Raw genomic sequence first — 18,005 nt, forward strand, 5'->3', positions numbered from 1 at the left:
TGTAAAAGAGTACACAACAGACATTATAATTTACATTTATTGATATTTGTTTCTTTATAACGTATCAAACAAGATGGAGTTAAAAGTAAACAGTGTCAAGGTTAGCCCACAAGTAATACATAATCATATTAATCTTGATAATTAGCATTGCACCATGTCCCAGTATTCCACATTAATATTATCAGGTAGATACTTCATTTCTAGTAATATTCTTAATAAAATCATAATAACATCTGCCCACATTTGACATGTTTAGTAAACAAAGGCAACTTGGCAGCAAGCTTTGCCTGATTAAAAAAAAAAAAGCACATTTATGCACTGTTTATCTTCGTACAATATGATAAAAAATGTACAGGCACTTTTTTTTAATCCATTACTTCACAAATCAGATAACTCTAAGCAGTAAACACATTTAGAATCTTGTTCCATATCTGTTGTACGCTGGAGTGTAGCCAGACTCTTTGGAGGAGGCCGGCAACATTAGAAAGCCAGTGATGGGGTCTTTCTTACAGCGTTCCAGGGCTTGTTTGTAGTTGATCTTCTGCTTGGTGAGGGGATCAGTGATATCCTTATTGTAACTGGTTTCACTTTGAATATCTCTCATCATGTTGCTGTTGATCATTTTGGATCCAATAGCATCCACAATGCTCATTCTTTTGTTGTTGCTGGGGTCAATCAGGCCCCCAGTCAGGTGCTGTGCTTCCATGTACCAAGTTGCACTCTCCTTTGGCATCCAACCTTTCTGGATGGCTTCTCCCACAGACAAACGCTCTTTGGTCACGGGGTCTTCCACTCCAGTGTAAGCCTTTTGAGCATTGAGGAGCCTCTGGAGCTGACTGTCATCAATGAGGCCTCTGGAAGCTGCCTTGTGAACCGAGTGTCTGTCCTTGGCGGTGATGTCAATGATGCCGCCGGTTGCTGCCTGGGCCTCCAGAAGCTTTTGGGCCGTAGTGATGTCGATAAGTTTACGCATGGCGGCGCTGCGTACAGTGAAGCAGGTGTTAGTGTTCGTATCCATGATTCCGGCAATTGGATACGATTGTGTTGCAGCATAGTCAATTGGGGCTGACTTCATTGGTGTGTTGATCCTTGGAGCAAATGAGTTGAACAGGGTCTTCTGCTTGCTATCACCAGCAACCAGCAAGGCAAACTCTGAGATGTGGAGTTTGCCTTGTTTGTACCTCTCCAACTCAGTTGGTGTAAGTCGGCCTTCTCTCAGGGCGTCTTTAATGGGGTACTGTTTGCCGCTCTTGCGATCCTGGAGTACGGATGTCTCGCCATCGGGTCCCACGGAAGTAATCTCCTCCCAGTCACACTCAAGCTCCTGCAGATGAATGTACTGCTGCCGATCGATCAGCCGCTGCAGGTAGGCATCATAAGGAGACATGTCTTTGCCTGTATCTGGATCCAGAATGGTGATTTTGGTGGACACGTTGGTCTCCTTGGTCCTGGTTTCAGTATGTTCCTCTTTCTGCATGCTCAGCAGGAGGTCACGAATGGTGCTGTCCAAGATGTGGATCTTGTCTTTCTCATTCAGGATTTCCCTCTCGAATTGCTGTATGTCAGAACCCATCTTCATGCTTCTGTTCCTGCTCATATGTGTTCTCTCACTCATGAGTCTGTTCTGCTGTTCGAAAGACAAGTTGATGTCATGTTTCTTTGCCTCCAGTGTCCTGAGCTCACGAGTCAGGTTGTCCTTCTCCCTCAGTAAGGCGTCTCTGCCCATGGTTTGGGTAGTTTCTTCTCTGGAGCTGCTCGACTTACTAGTCATCAGATGGTTTGTTTTAGTACTGAGGCGTTTGATTTGGTCCTCCATGTCCTGCCTTGCAAATTTCTGCTTCGAAACCTGTTCCCTCAGGCGATCCCTCTCCGCTTCCACAGCCTGGTCTTTTTCAACACGGACAACTTCTTTGTACACTTTCTTCTCACCAGACTTTTCTTTCTGGAGGACCTCAAGCCTAAGAGTGATGTTGCGGATCTCTCTCTGGAGACGCAGGATTTCGCTGGTTTCTTTATCCATATCTATCCGCAGAACACCTGTCAACCTCTCCAGTTTTGGGTCTCTCTCCACTTTCAGTACCTCCTCAACAACAATATTTTCTGAAACAGCAGGCGGTGCATGTTCCAGGTGATGGATGCGCACTCGGAGTTCCTTGAGTTCGGACTCTGCTATGATCCTCTTTTGATGCTCATCACTTGCTCTGAGGAGCCTCTCCTTCTCTTCCACCTTTGTTCTTAGTTGCTGGTACTCTAAATCGACCTGACGTCGAGTCATCACTTCTTCATCCAGGCTCCTACACAGCCTCTCATGCTCAAGCACTTGCCGCGGGTCCTTCTGTAAACGCACAACCTCCTGCACAACCACTTTCTCCTCTGGTTTTTGTCTTTCCAACAAGATGTAATTGTTTTTCAGGTCAAACACCAGCTCCTCAATAGAACGACGCCTTTGCGCCTCGTCCCTTAAATCTCTTCTCAGTCGGTCAGCCTCTTTTTCTAAGAGAGGATCCGCTTCATACTTAATGAGATCTCTGGTGATAACTTTGGTCTCGATCTTGGACTTTTCAGCCTTCCATCCATCTCTCTCTTTTCTCAGTGCCCTCACCTGATCTTGGAAAAAGTTGTAATTGTTGTGGATGACATTCATCTGCTCATTTAACCTTTGAATCTCTCTCATATTTTCAGGACTTCTTTCTTCCTTCACCACCTCTTGAAGAACTTCTTTCATTTCTACCTTGGGCTTCTGTGATCGAAGGAAATTCACCTCTGATCCAACCTTTGGGATTTCCCTATCCAGAATAGAGCGCTGAGCATTGGCCTCTTGTATGTCTTTCCTGAGGCGTAAAATTTCGACCTCTGTATTTGGATCGATCCGGTAAATCTCATTAACGATTTCCTTCACCTCAAATTTTGGTTTCAGAGCTTGGAGTTCCCGGTAGCGACTGTGGAGGTTCATCAACTCTTTGGACAAGGAGTTGTTTTCGATGAGCTCACTCTCCACAGATGATCGAATCCTTTTTGATTCTGTGATGAGTTCGGGGTCTTGTTCAACCTTTTTAACTTCCTTTGTGATGATCTTGGGCTGGATGTTTGGAATCAGTCTTTCGAGGGCATTAATCTGGCTTCTCATTTGGAATATTTCATCATTTATGAGCTTCACCCTGCTAGTCTCTTCCGAAATGTCGGTCTCAAATTTCCGCAAGGATCTCAACATCTCTGGGTCTTTTTCTACTTTCACCACTTCCTTCTTAACCACCCTCTCTTTGATGAGCGGTTTCTTCTGTTGCAGAATGTCAAACTCCGTCTTTATATTTATGTACTCTGAGTTTCTCAGTCGAATCTCTTCTCTCATTCTTGATATTTCATCTCTCAGCCTGGCAGCATCGATATCTAGCTGAGGGTCTTTTTCAAACTCTGTCACTTCCCTCGTCAACAGTTTTGGTGCTGTATTTTTGAGGTTGTCATCGAAGAGAGCAAATTTCTTGTTATAAATCTCAATGTCACTCTGGATGGTGGACCGTCTTCGTATCTCTTCATGAAGTATCTTCTGAAGTTCTATTGCGTCACTCTCCAGTTTGGGGTCACGGTAGTATTGAAGCACTTCTTTTTCCTCAACACGTTCTACTCCTCTGCGATTCTTCAGTGAGAACAGCCTATCTCTGAAGGCTTTTAGATTAGCCTCAACATGAAGTGTCCTCTCCCTCTCCTCCTCCAGCTCTCTGGAAGTACTGTTTAGCTCATAAGTATTCCTTTGCTGGCTTTCCAGCTCCACCTGATGTTGTGCCAACAACTGAACGTTCTCATCATTCTACAGCAAAGGAAATGACAATGAGTTAATAAATCATCCAGTGATTGGTTTGGGTATTACTGTTTTTCTCATGCCCCGGCCCTCTTACCTTTACAATGAGATTCCGGGTCAACTCCATCTGTTTTTGCCGTTGACCATTTGCAGCTGACGCTTCAGCGTAGCGGTTGACCAGATCCCGTTCCTGTCAGAGAAAGAGACTGGGTAACCTCTGCAATTGTCAAGCAAATAACAGGCTTTTGCTGAAGCTTGTGAATGATACCTCTTTCTGAATGGCTTCAGCAAGTGTGAGCGTGTACGGTCTCTTTGCAACAGTGTCACCAGCATCTTCCAGTGTACTGTTGAATTTGTCAACATTGGTATCATATTCCTGCACGTCGAGAAGGTGGTCCATTAATATTATTCTGCCTTAGATCGTAAATGTATTCTACAACTCAGTGTTATGAAAATGACATGTTATGTCTTACACCAAATAAACTCTGCAGGTCTTGTGACAAGTCAGACAGTCTATCCACGTCATTGCCTTTCCGCTTCAGGTCGTCCATCACCCTCTGCAGTGAAAGGTCAGTTAGTGATAACATTCTCATTCATAGTGCTATCATAACTGATGCATTGCAATTTGGTTAGGGAGGGTACAAGGAGGCCTTTTAAAAGGGAGCTCCATCCATCCTACTTGTCTTCATTAGGGTCACAAGTGAAGCCAATCCTAGCTGGCTTTAGAGTAAAGGTACACCTTGTGAGTCAATCACAGGGCACACATAGTCAGCTCATCATTCAAACTCACATTAAAACCTATGAACATTTCAAAGTCTTTAATTCACCTGCATGTTTTTGCAATGTGGGACCAACTAATATTGATTGGTTGTCTATATTGTGAGTTGGTCTTTTGGAGTAACATGCAGTCAAATAATTAAATTGCACCGCATCTGCCCCCAAAAGACGTCGGCCCGCCGGGCTTCTGCCCTGTACGCCAGATGGCCAGTCCAGCCCTGCCCATAGAATAACCCACACAGGTAGGCGAGAGCCAAGATTTGAACCATGAACCTCATATGTGTGAAGCAGAAGTGCTAACCACACAATCACAGTGTTTTAAAATTGAATCAAGTTTCATCCAAGTAAACATAGCAGAAAAGCGAGACCAAAAGCAGAGATAGTAAACACACTAAATTCAATCAGTCCAAATGGGTCGTGATTAATGACTATTCTCACCTCCTGTGAGCTCTGCATAGCAGAGATTGAAGACGCATCATCATTGTAGTTGAGCTTGTTTCTTGGCAGGTTGTTCAGGAACAAATTCAGCGATTTGGCCGAACTTTGGAATTCATTGTTTTTGGAACCAGCTTCTTGTAAGATGTTCTCTCTGAAAAGATGTGCATCGTTTAAAGTTCTCTATTGTTTTGTATTGATACATTTGACATGGGACTGCATGTGTCCGATGGGATTTTTACCTCTCTTTCAACTGGTTGTCAAGGTTTGCATAGCGGTTGTGCAGGTATTTGACATCCATTCTCTGGCGCTGGATGTCAGGACAGTACTCCTGGTATCCCTGCTGCAGAGAGCTGCATAGCTGTTCAGTGGTCTCTAGGTCCTGGCTTAGCTTCCTCATCTCGGGCTGAGCCGATGCCACAGCTTTTCGCTGTTGCTAAAAACGGCAAAGGAGACAGGAAAAAAAGCGATGGAATTTTTGCGTGGTTCATAAGGAAATTTTTGTTCATTCCTTACATGGAGGCTGTCACTGGCAGTTTGAATCGAGTTTGGCACATCGAGTATCGGGCCATCTTCACTGAGCCTCTTCTCAAACCCTGAGATGAGGCCATCCGCCTTCTTTATCTGATTCTCGAGATTGAAGGATGCATTTGCTCTGAAAGAAAATAAATAAATACACTAAAGTTAGAAAAAACGACAACATACATTTGTAACTTTTTTTGTTTAAAATATTAAATAGATAAAGGGATTTTTGCTCTCAGGTCATCTTCTAAAGAAAACGTTACTTACTTTCTGGCATAGAGGTCAGCAAGTCCGTGGAGGCCATCGTACTTGTTTTCGGCATTGTTCATTTTGATTGGCAGTGAACCGGCTGTAGTAGGATCTTTGGACAGTAGAGGCTGCAGTTCAGCCTTAGCTGAAAGCTTCTCCCGCTCCAGACCTTTTAGTCCCTGGGCGGCTTGCTGAAAATAATAATAATAATAATAATAATAATAATAATAATAATAAATACATTAAGTAATATGTTTTAGTTTTTTAAGACAATTCCATTATTTCTGCCAATTCATACAAACAAATAATCTAGTAGTAAAAACACAATTATTTCAGGGTTTGTTACTTTTTATTATTTTCACGATGAGCATTTTTACATCTACAGGAACGAGTGAGTTAAACCAGTATATAAATGATCAATCTAAGGTAAAACAAACATTGAGCCAGCCCTAAAGCTCGTATTTTGAAAAAAAAAAAAAAAAAAGAGCATAAACATATAGTGTCTATGAATGAATTAATTAATATGTACTGCTTGAAAAATGTAATGTTACATTTTCAATGTTTAAAAAAGTATTTAGCAATAAGAACTTCAATGTATAGGAGTGTTGTATGTATATGTAGGTATATGCACACGTGTGTACAGTTAAGCCCAAAATATAATACCATTAAAAATATCCATAATGAAACACCAATCTTTGACACCATTCAAAATGGTCGTAGCAACGTGTAATATAATCAACTATACATTTAAAACATTAGATGTAATATAGAACCTTATTTTAAAATGTAAAAGTTCTTCTAGTTTTTTGTCACTTGCTTGTGTCATGTCTAAAAGACAACCCCACCAGATAAAAATCCACCTCAAATCAAAATGAGGCCAGGATTTTCATAACTTTGTGCGTAACTGAAATGTGGAAATGTGTATATATAATACTGTATTGTTAGATTTTATTGATCGTTTTCCTTACTTCCTGTTCCTTTAGCCTGTTGATAAGATCTCCACTGGGATTGGAGCGGCTCAGTGGGACTCGTATGCGGTCTAGCGTGTCTTTATCAGCATTGTCCAGGTCGGCATTCAGCTTGTCCAACCGGAGTCCCAGCGCTGACAGTCTGGGATCCAGCGTGGGAGTCGAGGGTGGAGCTGAACCGGTAAATGGGAAGTTCATTTATTACAAAGGTGAGCAACATTGAGATACAACATTTGGTTTGACTCTGACCTGATTGTTGGGACCTGGCCATCTCTGACTTGTGATTCTTGAGGGATGCTGCTAGAGCGGCTCTCCTCTTCTTTATGTCTCCCAGTTCACCACCCATACTAGTCATTGAAAGTATGTGTTGCATTGTAAGTTGACTACATCACTGACTGGCATTTTTGTGAATGTGCTGTTACTTACAGGTCCACTCTGTTGATGGCCTCTGGATCAGGCGGTGGGATAATGAAGCAAACCCCTGGGAAGGTGTTAGCGACCCCTTTGTTGGTTGTAACGTCCCAGTTCTCATTGTCGGGGTTAGATTTCAAGGTGCACTTCTCGCCTCTTGACAGCGGTCCCTAAATGGAGAAACATAAACACAGTGACGCCTCGTTCATTGTAGGGGACTTATATCCTGCCATTGACATTTATTTCTGTCTAATAACAGTTAAGAAGTAAAATGTTGTACCCTGCTAGACTCCCAGTCGCAGAGGGACTCCAATGTGACCGTTCTGTTTGGAGGGCTTCGACGCTGCTTCAGAGGAGCAATGGTGGTGCTGCGCCTTCTCAGGTCTGCCAGCAGCTGCTCGCTGTCCTGCACAGCTTTCTCTTCTGCCTGGTGGGAAATGCACATCAGAAGCATGTTTTACAGCACTCTAAAAACAGTTGGGACAAAATTTACCAAAACTGGGTAAAAAAAAAAAAGAGAGACTGACCCAACTTTTTGGGTTACCCAGTTAACCCAGATGTTGGGTCAATTAATTTAATAACCCACAAAGGAACCCAATTACTGGGGTTAAACAACTCAGAACGGTGGGTCTGTTTATTTTTCCACCCAATTCAATTGGGTTATTCTATTAACCCAAAAGGTTGGGTCAAGTGAATAACCCACAAATAATCCCAAACAGTGTGTTGCTTTGTGGGTTATTGAATTTGACCCTGTTTGGGCTAAATAAATGAAAAAGTTGGGTCGTTTTATTTTTGACTCAGTTCAATTGGGTTATTCTATTAACCCAAAAGGGTGGGTCAAGTGAATAACCCACAAATAAGCCCAGTGTGTTGCTTTGTGGGTTATTGAATTTGACCCTGTTTGGGCTAAATAACTCAAAAAGTTGGGTCGGTTCATTTTTGACCCAGTTAAATTGGGTTATTAAATTAACCCAAAACCCACAAAGCAACCCACGTTTTGACCCAACTTTTTGGGTTACGTTCCTCAAAAAGTTGAGTCGGTCCATTTTTGACTCAATTTGGGTTATTTTCGACCCAACTGTTTTCAGAGTGAAGTCGTCTTGGAATTATGTACAATATCCACAAAGTAAAACTGACTATTATCAGGGCATATAAGGGAAACTATCAAAAGCACTGACCTACATTTTCAACTTAAATGAAATGTTATTAATTTATTTTTAACAGTCAAATTTTGTCTTCAGTTCATAGCATGTATGTTGGATGTGCAGCTTTCAGTAATTCAGTTTTTTTTTTAATTGTCCAATCAGATTTCAGCTTCTATGTGTTGCACTGTAAATGAAATCTACTCAAGACTTTCAGAATCACAAGTGCTGGTGTCGGACACACATACACACCGTGGAAATTGCTGCTTTAAAAAAAAAATAATAATAAACCAATCCAAACCAATCAATTTCAGATGAAACACAGAGATTTTAGCATTTTTCTGTGCTCTGATTGTTTAATTACAGTTGTTGTAAGGTTGGGAAACACTGCACTTATCCACCGGGCTGTCGGCTTTCATGTTGGCGTCTTATAATGTTTACAATATCTGGCTGTGACAAAAGACGACCAGCATCCTCTTCATACCTCAAGCTGCAGCAGCATCTCAGAGTTGCTGACCCTGCTGGCGAGCTTCGGGTCCAAGCTATTGTTGAGTTTGCTCAGATTTTCTGACAGCTGCTCCGAGTCCAGTTGGTACTGCAAGGTAATGTGATAGACAGTAAGTTTGTGTCAAACACACAGGAAGATGTGCTCAGGTGGATATATTATGTAAGTCTTCTGTGTCATGTCCCATCGTTACCTTTTTGTACTGCTCCAAATTATCCAGGTGTGTCTCCTGACAAATGCACAAATGGAGGAACTTTTGCCACTCGTTGCGTACGACGTCTCTTTGGGCCTGCAAGTGGAAGATTACCAGAAATGAAGTGCTGACTCTGCATTAAGATCAGGGAATTCAATGACAATGTTTTTAGTACCCCTTGAAATGCAAAACTAATGTATTAGTATTTAAATATATTTTCTAGGTGTGTCAAACATTCATTTAAAGTTCCTTTAACGGCACAATTATTTTTAATGCACGATTACTTGGAAAGCCTGTACTGGGGGAATTCCAGTCAGATACACAGCAGACACGATTCAATTTGACAAGTTACTTTATGTTAAAGATTATATAGCTCTTAATATGAAAAATAATAGTCTTACAAATGTAATTATGCCATTTAGTTTGAAAAATGACAACACAAATCAATATCACACAATTTTTTTACAGTACAGTACATCTTTTTCCTTTTAACTAAATTTTATGAATTAATTATGAAACGCATCAATGACTAAAAAATGCAGCCATATTTCCATTAGTTTAACATTTTTTCCAGTTTTATGTTAACAAGAGTATGAAAACTTAAAAGAAAAAAATGATTGTACATTTACAACAGGTATAACATTTTTGATTAATCGTGAGTTAATTATTGCAGTCATGCGATTAATTACAATTAAAACACCCCTAATATTTTCATGTATGTCTCATCTTATCAGGGGCGCAACTATCTACTTTCTGAGGGATATACAGACACTCGTTGACATTGTAGCTTCTTCAAATAATTACTTTTTAGCCAAATAAACCCAACTGGAGAATAGCAATAGCAAAGTAAATGTGTTTCTATGAATGCTAATGTAAGTGATGTAAAATTAAAGCCTTGCTCGTGTACCTGTATGGTCTTGCTGGCAGGGTGCTTGGCCTCAATAAGTCTGTCTCCTTCATCCTGGAGTTTGTTCACCTCACTCTCGTGTGACAGCAGACTGTTGTTCTTGAAGTTCTGAAAATGAAAACATGCTTAGCAATGCAATGTCTCAATCCACATTAGTAGTGGTTACTGGTCAATTCTGACCTCATACTGCCTGCGGACATCTGGAGGATCCACCATTCGGTCGCTCCAGTCCTGCTTCTTGATCTTATGCTGCTCCTCTCCCAGGAAGGTCAGCTCCTTGTTGCAGCCCTGCATGTACTCATACAGGCTGCCCAAGTAGTGGCCACGCCACTTGGAGGTTTCCTTAGAGGGGGAGGGGGGAAACGTGTGAAACAGCAGCGGTGGACCATCAGAAGCACTGACCTGCATTTATATCGTGAATTCTAATATTTGTATTTATTTATTTCCAAGTCTATTCTCTTGGCTGCACTGCTCCCAGTGTGTTTTTGTTGGGTTGAATTGTTTTTGTCCAATCAGATTTCAACCTCTATGTGCTTCAGAATCAGTAGTGCTGTTTAGTAACTAACTTCTACTATTCGCAATGGAATTGTATCTTTAGTTATTCAGATTAGGGCAGCACAGAGTGGGATTGGGAGGGTGGGGGCTGTGTGTGGCCTCCCTCAGGTGGATGTACACCATTGTAGTGTTCATTTCGTTAACAAAAACTAAACAAAAATATTTTCGTCAACTAACATTTTTCACCGGATGAAAACTAGACGAGAATAGGTTTAAGCCGCCATTAATAAACAATAACTAGGACTAGTATTTTGTTGGCTAATAAAGATGAGATAAAAATGTTGTCCATTTAATAAAGACAGGGCTAAAATCTATGGACATTTTAATTCATGAAAAAAGACGACAAAAATTACATGATTTTGTGACTTTTTTTTTTTTAGTGGTGGTTGTTTATAACGTAGCATTAATCCAGTTATAACGTTCCAACAATAATGCTAATCTGATCACAACTAATGCTGGCTAATTTAATTAACTCGTAGCATGGAGCCATAGTAGCCACTTGCTGATATACTGCAATCGTGTGTGACGTTGTTTTTCAACAAAAAGATGAGAGAAAATTTTATTAAATTTTCTGTGAAATAGATCAGATGGAAATTTTCAATTCCAAAGGGTAAAATGATTGTCCTGACTAAAATTAAACTAAAACGTTGACAGTTTTTCTTCACTAAAACTAGATGAAAAATATTGTATATGTTTTCTCTAAAATGTTCGCCTTCTAGTCGACTAAAAATGGACTAAATAAAAACGGGATAACGTAGACTAACTATGATAATGAACTGCAACAGACTAAAGTTAAAAATGGCTGATAAAATTAACATTACACCATTGCACTAAAGCTTTCTTAACTCATTCACTGCCGTTGACGGCTATAGACGTCAGAAATTCATTTTAACCATTTCTATTAGTTTAACATTTTTTTTCCACTTTTCTTAACAAGAGTATGAAAACCTAAAACTATCAAAGTCATGCGATTAATTACAATTAAATATGCTAATCACCTGATGCGATTAGAAGAAAATAAAGAAAAGATTATTAAAAATTAGGGGCGTCAGGCAATTAAATTTTTTATTTGTAATTAATTGCATTACTTCTCTAGTTAACTCACGATTAATCACAAATTGTATCTGTCCTTAATCTACAATTTAAAAAAATCTAGGTTTTCATACTCTTGTTAATAAAAGTGGAGAAAAAAATGTTAAACTAATAGAAATAGTTCAAATGAATTTTTGACGTTTATAGCCGTCAATGGCAGTGAATGAGTTAATAGCTGTCTTGGCTGAGTCACTCTTGGGAAAGAGGTTTGAAATCGAATACATTTTTGTACCTGGTTCAGTAAAAGATATTGATATTGAATTGAGTAGATTTTGGAATGAATGTCGTCAAATACCCAACAAGAATCTCACCAGAAGGTTGTTGTACTGTTTCTTGAGGACCATGTAGTTGTCCTGGAAGACAAGATGATAGAATGTCTTTTACTACAATAAAATGCGTTTCATGAAGTAAAAAAAGAAAAGAAAAAGTGTGCAAACATTCTCAGGTGTACTGTCATATTATATTTGGTAGCGTTAGTTCACCTTGGTACCGGCAGAGCTGACACACAGCTGCGGGTTGTAAGCTTCGACCTGCTGGTGCAGGATTTTGTGAGAAGCGATCTGCTTCTCCAATTCCGGCATGGTGGGCCCATACATGTTACTGCTCACTAGTTTCTGAAAACGTACATATAGGAGGAATTGACTCAACGCCGTTAACGTGTTTTGGTGCGAGGCACGGTAAGCCCGTATTGCGAGACCTACTTGCTTATCCGTGAAAACAGGCGCCCAGTCGATCCTGGGCATCAACGACACGTCATCAATCTGCTCATAGATGTCTCGATAAAAAGTGCAGTCCTTCAGCCAGCGCTCGTGGAGGTGGAGGACACTGAAAACATTTGAAGTCCACAAGATCATGGCTTGTAATACAACAAATAACACACCTCAGCTGTAGGGGGAGCCATAATGCCATCTAACAATACTACAATTACTAACATCACGTGTGTTTTATAACAACTCACTCGCTCTCGATCTCTCGGGCCTGCGGGTGTTTGGCCTTCTTGGCCTTGTCCACGTCCAAGAAGAGCTCCTTCAGCAGGGTCTCAGCTTCGCCCAGAATGTTGCAGAGCTCATTCTGGTGCTTCAAAGGCAGCTCTCGCTTGTCATTTTCGGCATCCTGGTGGAAGACGATGCAGTGAATTTTACAAACCAATCGAGAGAGGCCTTTGTGTATCTTCTTACTTCAGCCAAGAGTTGCTCAGAACGGAGGATGTCTTTCTCCACTATGTCTGCATGCTTTTGCATCTGGACGACCAACGTGGCCAGGTCGGTGGGCTGGGTCCTGCAAGGCGGGGATAACGTATTTAAGGCTAGAGCAGAGTTGTCAGAAGCTGCCAGTGTTTGACAGGCCATTATTGATGATGATAAATGTTTTGGAAGCAATCCAAGGTCGTTTTTTTTTAAAAAGGCCAAAAATGGCCACGCCCACACCAAAATGGCAGACTTCCTGTGTCTTTTCTTGAGACGTTAGTGTTAGTTTTAACGTTAGTGTTAGTTTTAACACTCTTGATTGACTTGCCAACCAAATATGGTCGCACTGTAAGTGAATCTGGCTTCAGGGGCTGCATTTCCTCCAAAACGTCAAGCTACTGAGTCCATTTTGCAATGAAATCCCTTATAAAGCCTATTTATTAGGTCTAAAAAATTAAATAAAAGCACAAACAAGATTTGAAGCAATTTTGAAAGACGTTTGGCATTCGCAAATCATTTAGTCATGGTTTTCTTTTTGGAACCTAACCATATTCAATTGCCTTGCTTATTTTCTGGAGCATTTCCGGAGTTAAATACGTATGATAATTATTGTATTGTATCATCTCTTCAATTAAGATAACGAACAGTCTATCGATTGTAAAACACACCGAAAAAATCATAAGACGAGATGTCCACTCAATCAAACTCTAAGGCGGAGAAGGCTCTCCAATCACAAATCTACAGCAGCTGTTTACGATCAAGACTCGACGGCCCCCCCACCGGGTGGGTTAGCGTTGGGAGTTCGGGCAAATGGTTCTTCCGGCCTGCATTTTCAGAATCTGGCTGTTCCGCAGGTGCAGTAATGTCACGTGGCGCATGCATACCCACGCGCACATCACACTAACACTTTGCAAGTCTTTTCTCATTCTTTTAGTTTTGAGCTTCTTTTTAGTTCACGAATGTCCAGTGAAAACGTATCAATTGTGCAAACTAAGGGGCCAGCATTCAAATGTTGAATTGTTCACAATCAGTGACCAATTACCTTGCAGCAAGTAGTTAATTAAATAGCTACATTTGCCACACTTAACTGAGTCACTAATTACTACGGCAAACGAGGAGTGAGGATCTGATTAGCTGACTTGACGAACTGGACCGTCTGCATAATTGAGCAGGGTTTGTCTCATTCTTCACCAAGATCGCAGCATTGCAAACACTCCCTTCATTCTAATGTGAAAACGCCCGAAATCAAAGATTTCACTGCAATGTTACCATTATAATAAATGTAATGCTCAAAAATAGGATAGAACGCAGGGAAATGTATACACAAAATAAATACTATGTTGTTAGTTTGTATTTTAATCTTAAATGCATAGAATATGCCCAAATGTCTGATAATCTCCACTGGAAACTTTTAGCACATTTGTCAGTTTAGGAATGTGCATTTAAAAGTCAATTTGGGGAAAAAGGTTTAGGTATGGTAACTAAACGCAAATACTGATACCGAAACCACAGAGATTTGAGAAACCCCAAGTATATTGACAGTTGATTTAGTTATGATGCATTTAAGGGTCATCACTGCATGGTTGACTCTAGTTGGTGCATAAGAAATGTTGGCCAGGACTGATGACAGCACATGCCGGTCATGTACTGCATTCCACGTTTCAAAGATGCTTCTACTGTAGCTAGAATTTTCTTTCTCATTTTTGTTAGGGGTACGACTATGGTTGTCTGCAAAGATTGTTTTGCCAGTGGAATGTGTAACTGCCCGTGACATTTGAATCATGACCACCCCTAGCCCGTTTTATGGCCCCCCCTGATGGAATACATGCTCAACCACCAAGTGCATCTCTTTGAAATTATTAAGTATAAAGGGCCGCGAGTCCGATGTCTCTTTTTAAAATGTACCGTTGACTCATGTTCCAAATTTAGTAGACTGTTGGGAATGGTTGCAGGCCAACACCCATTAACTGTAAATAAAGGACAAAAACCAGTTAAAGGGCCGAGCCCTTATTGTGCTACAGCTAACCGACAGCATTTCATTTGAGAAATCGCCGTCAGCAAATGTCTTGGTTTGCAGTTCTTGTATTCACTGAGCCCAACAATGGTGTGAAAATGGTACCAACCCTTCCTTAAATTGAGAGCTTCTTGTGTGTTAGAATGTGTGGTTATCTAAGTGTGCATTTCTAGTTTGTTCTCACTTTCTAACCTACATGCATGTTACGAAAACAAGCATCTCGTCTTTGCTGACAAGCACTGATTTAATGTAACCGGCTAGAAGGCATGCATGCTGGCTCGGACGGGACAAGAGAAATGGGGACAAGATTGAGACAGAATAAAAACATTAAAATGTATGTTAAAAAAAAAACAAAAAAAAACATACCTGACGATCTTGACCGACTGCTCTTTTTTCTTTGGACTTGTTTTCGACATCTTGGCGTGTGGGGTCGACGGAGACTGACAGTCCCTCTCTTACTCCTCCTTTATGTCCGTCTCACTCGCCCCGTGTCTCCCACGGTGCCTCAACTCTTCCTCGGGGTCCCGCTGTCAAAGTCTAAACACAGCCAAAGACTCACTTACACGCATTCATATCGGCACGGGCGCGCCTCCTCCCAGGCGGCCTGACAGGCCTGTCACCGCCCAGACATCCACCTTGCACGGGGAGGACCGGACTGACCAGTTTTGCCTTCCTCCCATTTCGGGGCCCTGCCCATCCTTTTCATCAGGGGCCCATTCACCACTACCTAAAAAAAAGTCCTTGCTGGGTGTGTTGATTGCTTCCGTACTAATGAAGGGTGCACTATTACTTTTATGGCACATTTCACACTAAAAGCCATCTGATGGGAAATTGAGTGCATTTGAAACATACATGCAAAAGTCATTTGAGAAGTGGACACACCTAGTGTGTTCATTTTTGTTACTGTAGTCAGTTGGACCCGTTTTGGCCAAGCATATAATTTAACGTACATGTCATTGATTGGAAGATTAGATTTGTGTATTTACTTTATTAACTGTGACAATAAGATTTCTATATCAAGTTTTGAAGATGGTTGAGGTTCGAGTTTCACAGGGTTGTACTAACCTACAGTAAATGTCAACCCGCATACTTTCATTTTATTTGGCCGCATTATAGCCTTCAAAATTACAGTGGACCCCCGGTATTCGCATCGGCTAGGGACTGGGCCCCCCAAAAAATGATTTACAAACTAAAAATTCACATTTCTATTCATTGTCACTCTACAGCATTGTGTCTCAACCTCTGTCCTCGGGGACCCCTATCCAGCCTGTTTTCCATTTCTCCCTAAGCCAACACAGGTGATTAAAACGATCATCTCGCCACCAAGCTCTGCATAAGCCTGATAATGATCCTCACCTGTGTTGGCTGAGGGAGACATGAAAACTAGGCTGGATAGGGGTTCCCCTAGGACCAGGTTCGAGAAACACTGCTCTACTGTATTACAGATAAATGGGTGGAAGTGTGGAGCAGAGGTTTGTTAAAAAATTTACTGGTCGCACGTGCAGAGATGAAAAATGTAATGTTTCAAATTGCAGGGGCAAAAAGCCACCATTTAGGGGCAGTGTGGAGCCCTGTATCTGTGTATAATTGACAACCTTCATTAATGCATAGGGGGAAAACTCCGAACAGGTGAATTTGCAGGTGCCAAAAGAATCTAACCCTAACCCTAACCCAAAAACAATCAAACATCCACTCGCATATACTGGAAGCAGTGCAGCCAAGAGAAACTCACAAAATACTTTTCTTTCTCTGGTACCTTTACCGCCGTTAACTTTCTCTGCTGGCATTGCAAGAAGTCAAAGAAAAAGCAAAATACATGTGGAATTAATGTTTTAGATAGCTGATGTCCAACTTTTGTGGCATATTTTCAAAATGATTGAACACTCAAAAAAATATACTATCAATGTCTCTCAATGAGTGTTAATGTAACAGTATGTAAGTAATGACGATGTTAAAAGAATGTAAAGTGTATGAAAATTGTAATGCAGCCAATTAGTGGATTACATAACGTCTTCATATGGAATGCATGTTGGATGTCTCAGAGTAATAACTAAGGACGACTAATAGTTTGCAAAGTCCCATCCTAAAGGAATGTGAATCACTGGTCTCGGTGAAGAAGAAAAAAAACTACGGAAAAACAATAAAAGGAATGCAGCAGAGCAACTTTCCTTGCAGCTGAGCAGTCACAATTACACATTCAGCACTCGGGTGCGTCCTCACCTTGATACTTGTCACAAACTGAGCCTCGGCTGTGCAGTATAAAAGAGGTACTGTGTCATTTAGTGGTAGAAATAATAATTTGATCCTCTTCTGAATGTCGAAATTTCTCACTTAAAAAGAAAGGACCATCTCTAATCGGTTATTGAGTATGAGAATAGATACAGTATAATAATCATCACATAACACGTCAAAGGAGCATCGGGCAATTGCCTGAGGATTCAGAAACCATGCGGAATTAGTATTATTTCTGTTTGACACATACATTTACACCAATCAGAACGGCTGGATCAGATCAGCCGATATTTTGTGTTGTGTAAAGTCTGTGATTGGCTATAATAATTCATAATTTGCTGATTGACCAATGATGTCATTGATCAGATCCGTAAAATAAGATATTACAGCCAAAAAGAAGAAGAAAAAATCGAATTCACTCTTTGGACGTTCCACGCTGCCATTCTGTATGTTTGAGCCCAAAAGCGAATCTATTAGCAATTAACTATTTAGCCTTGTTGCGAGTCGTATGAGTGGAAAGCCTTTGCGCCTGGCAGGCGGATGTTCCTCCTCCATATCCTCAAACATTTTGCATAGATAGCAGCAAATCTGTGCCAAGGTTAGATTTTAGTTAACTAAAACTAACGAAAAAACTAAAACTAAAATTCCAAAAACTATTTCATTAACGAAATAAAATAAAAACAAAAATGTTTTTTAAAAAACAAAAACTAACTGAAACTACATTTTATGTTTACAAAACTAATTAAAACTAACAATAATTATAGCAAAAATGTTCTTCGTTTTAGTCTTTGATAATCAATTTAATGCATGAGCCTTTGGGGATGATTTATTTTGACCGGAATAAGGACATTTGAAATTGTGTCACACAAAAGTGACATCATCTAGAAGCAGCCAATAGAAAAGTACCTTCAGATGACGTTGCTTCCGTGGTATTTTTTTAAATATTGCGCACAAGTAATACACACGTTTTTTTTTTAACTAAAACTGAACTAAAACTAAGCATTTATGAAATAACTAAAA

At 40.6% G+C, this 18,005-nt stretch overlaps 1 protein-coding gene across 1 annotated transcript; it reads right to left on the reverse strand.

Moving 5' to 3' along the window:
* Positions 1-19: 19 nt before the first annotated feature.
* evpla (envoplakin a) lies at positions 20-15,346 on the reverse strand. The gene is made up of 22 exons (XM_086081805.1): positions 15,120-15,346; positions 12,731-12,830; positions 12,511-12,665; positions 12,254-12,377; positions 12,035-12,166; positions 11,864-11,905; positions 10,086-10,247; positions 9,906-10,013; positions 8,999-9,094; positions 8,785-8,895; positions 7,439-7,585; positions 7,174-7,328; positions 6,997-7,094; positions 6,748-6,920; positions 5,798-5,970; positions 5,525-5,663; positions 5,251-5,444; positions 5,012-5,162; positions 4,270-4,353; positions 4,065-4,172; positions 3,894-3,986; positions 20-3,805 (listed from the first exon to the last, which is right to left on the reverse strand). Exons 1-22 carry the CDS (start codon positions 15,167-15,169, stop codon positions 413-415), a joined length of 5,988 nt encoding a protein of 1,995 aa, XP_085937931.1. The 5' UTR covers positions 15,170-15,346; the 3' UTR covers positions 20-412.
* Between the last annotated feature and the right edge of the window lie 2,659 nt (positions 15,347-18,005).

The sequence above is a fragment of the Leptonotus elevatus genome, chromosome 8, assembly GCF_054856555.1.
Source record: "Leptonotus elevatus isolate MCC_2025b chromosome 8, RoL_Lele_1.0, whole genome shotgun sequence".
NCBI lineage: Eukaryota > Metazoa > Chordata > Actinopteri > Syngnathiformes > Syngnathidae > Leptonotus > Leptonotus elevatus.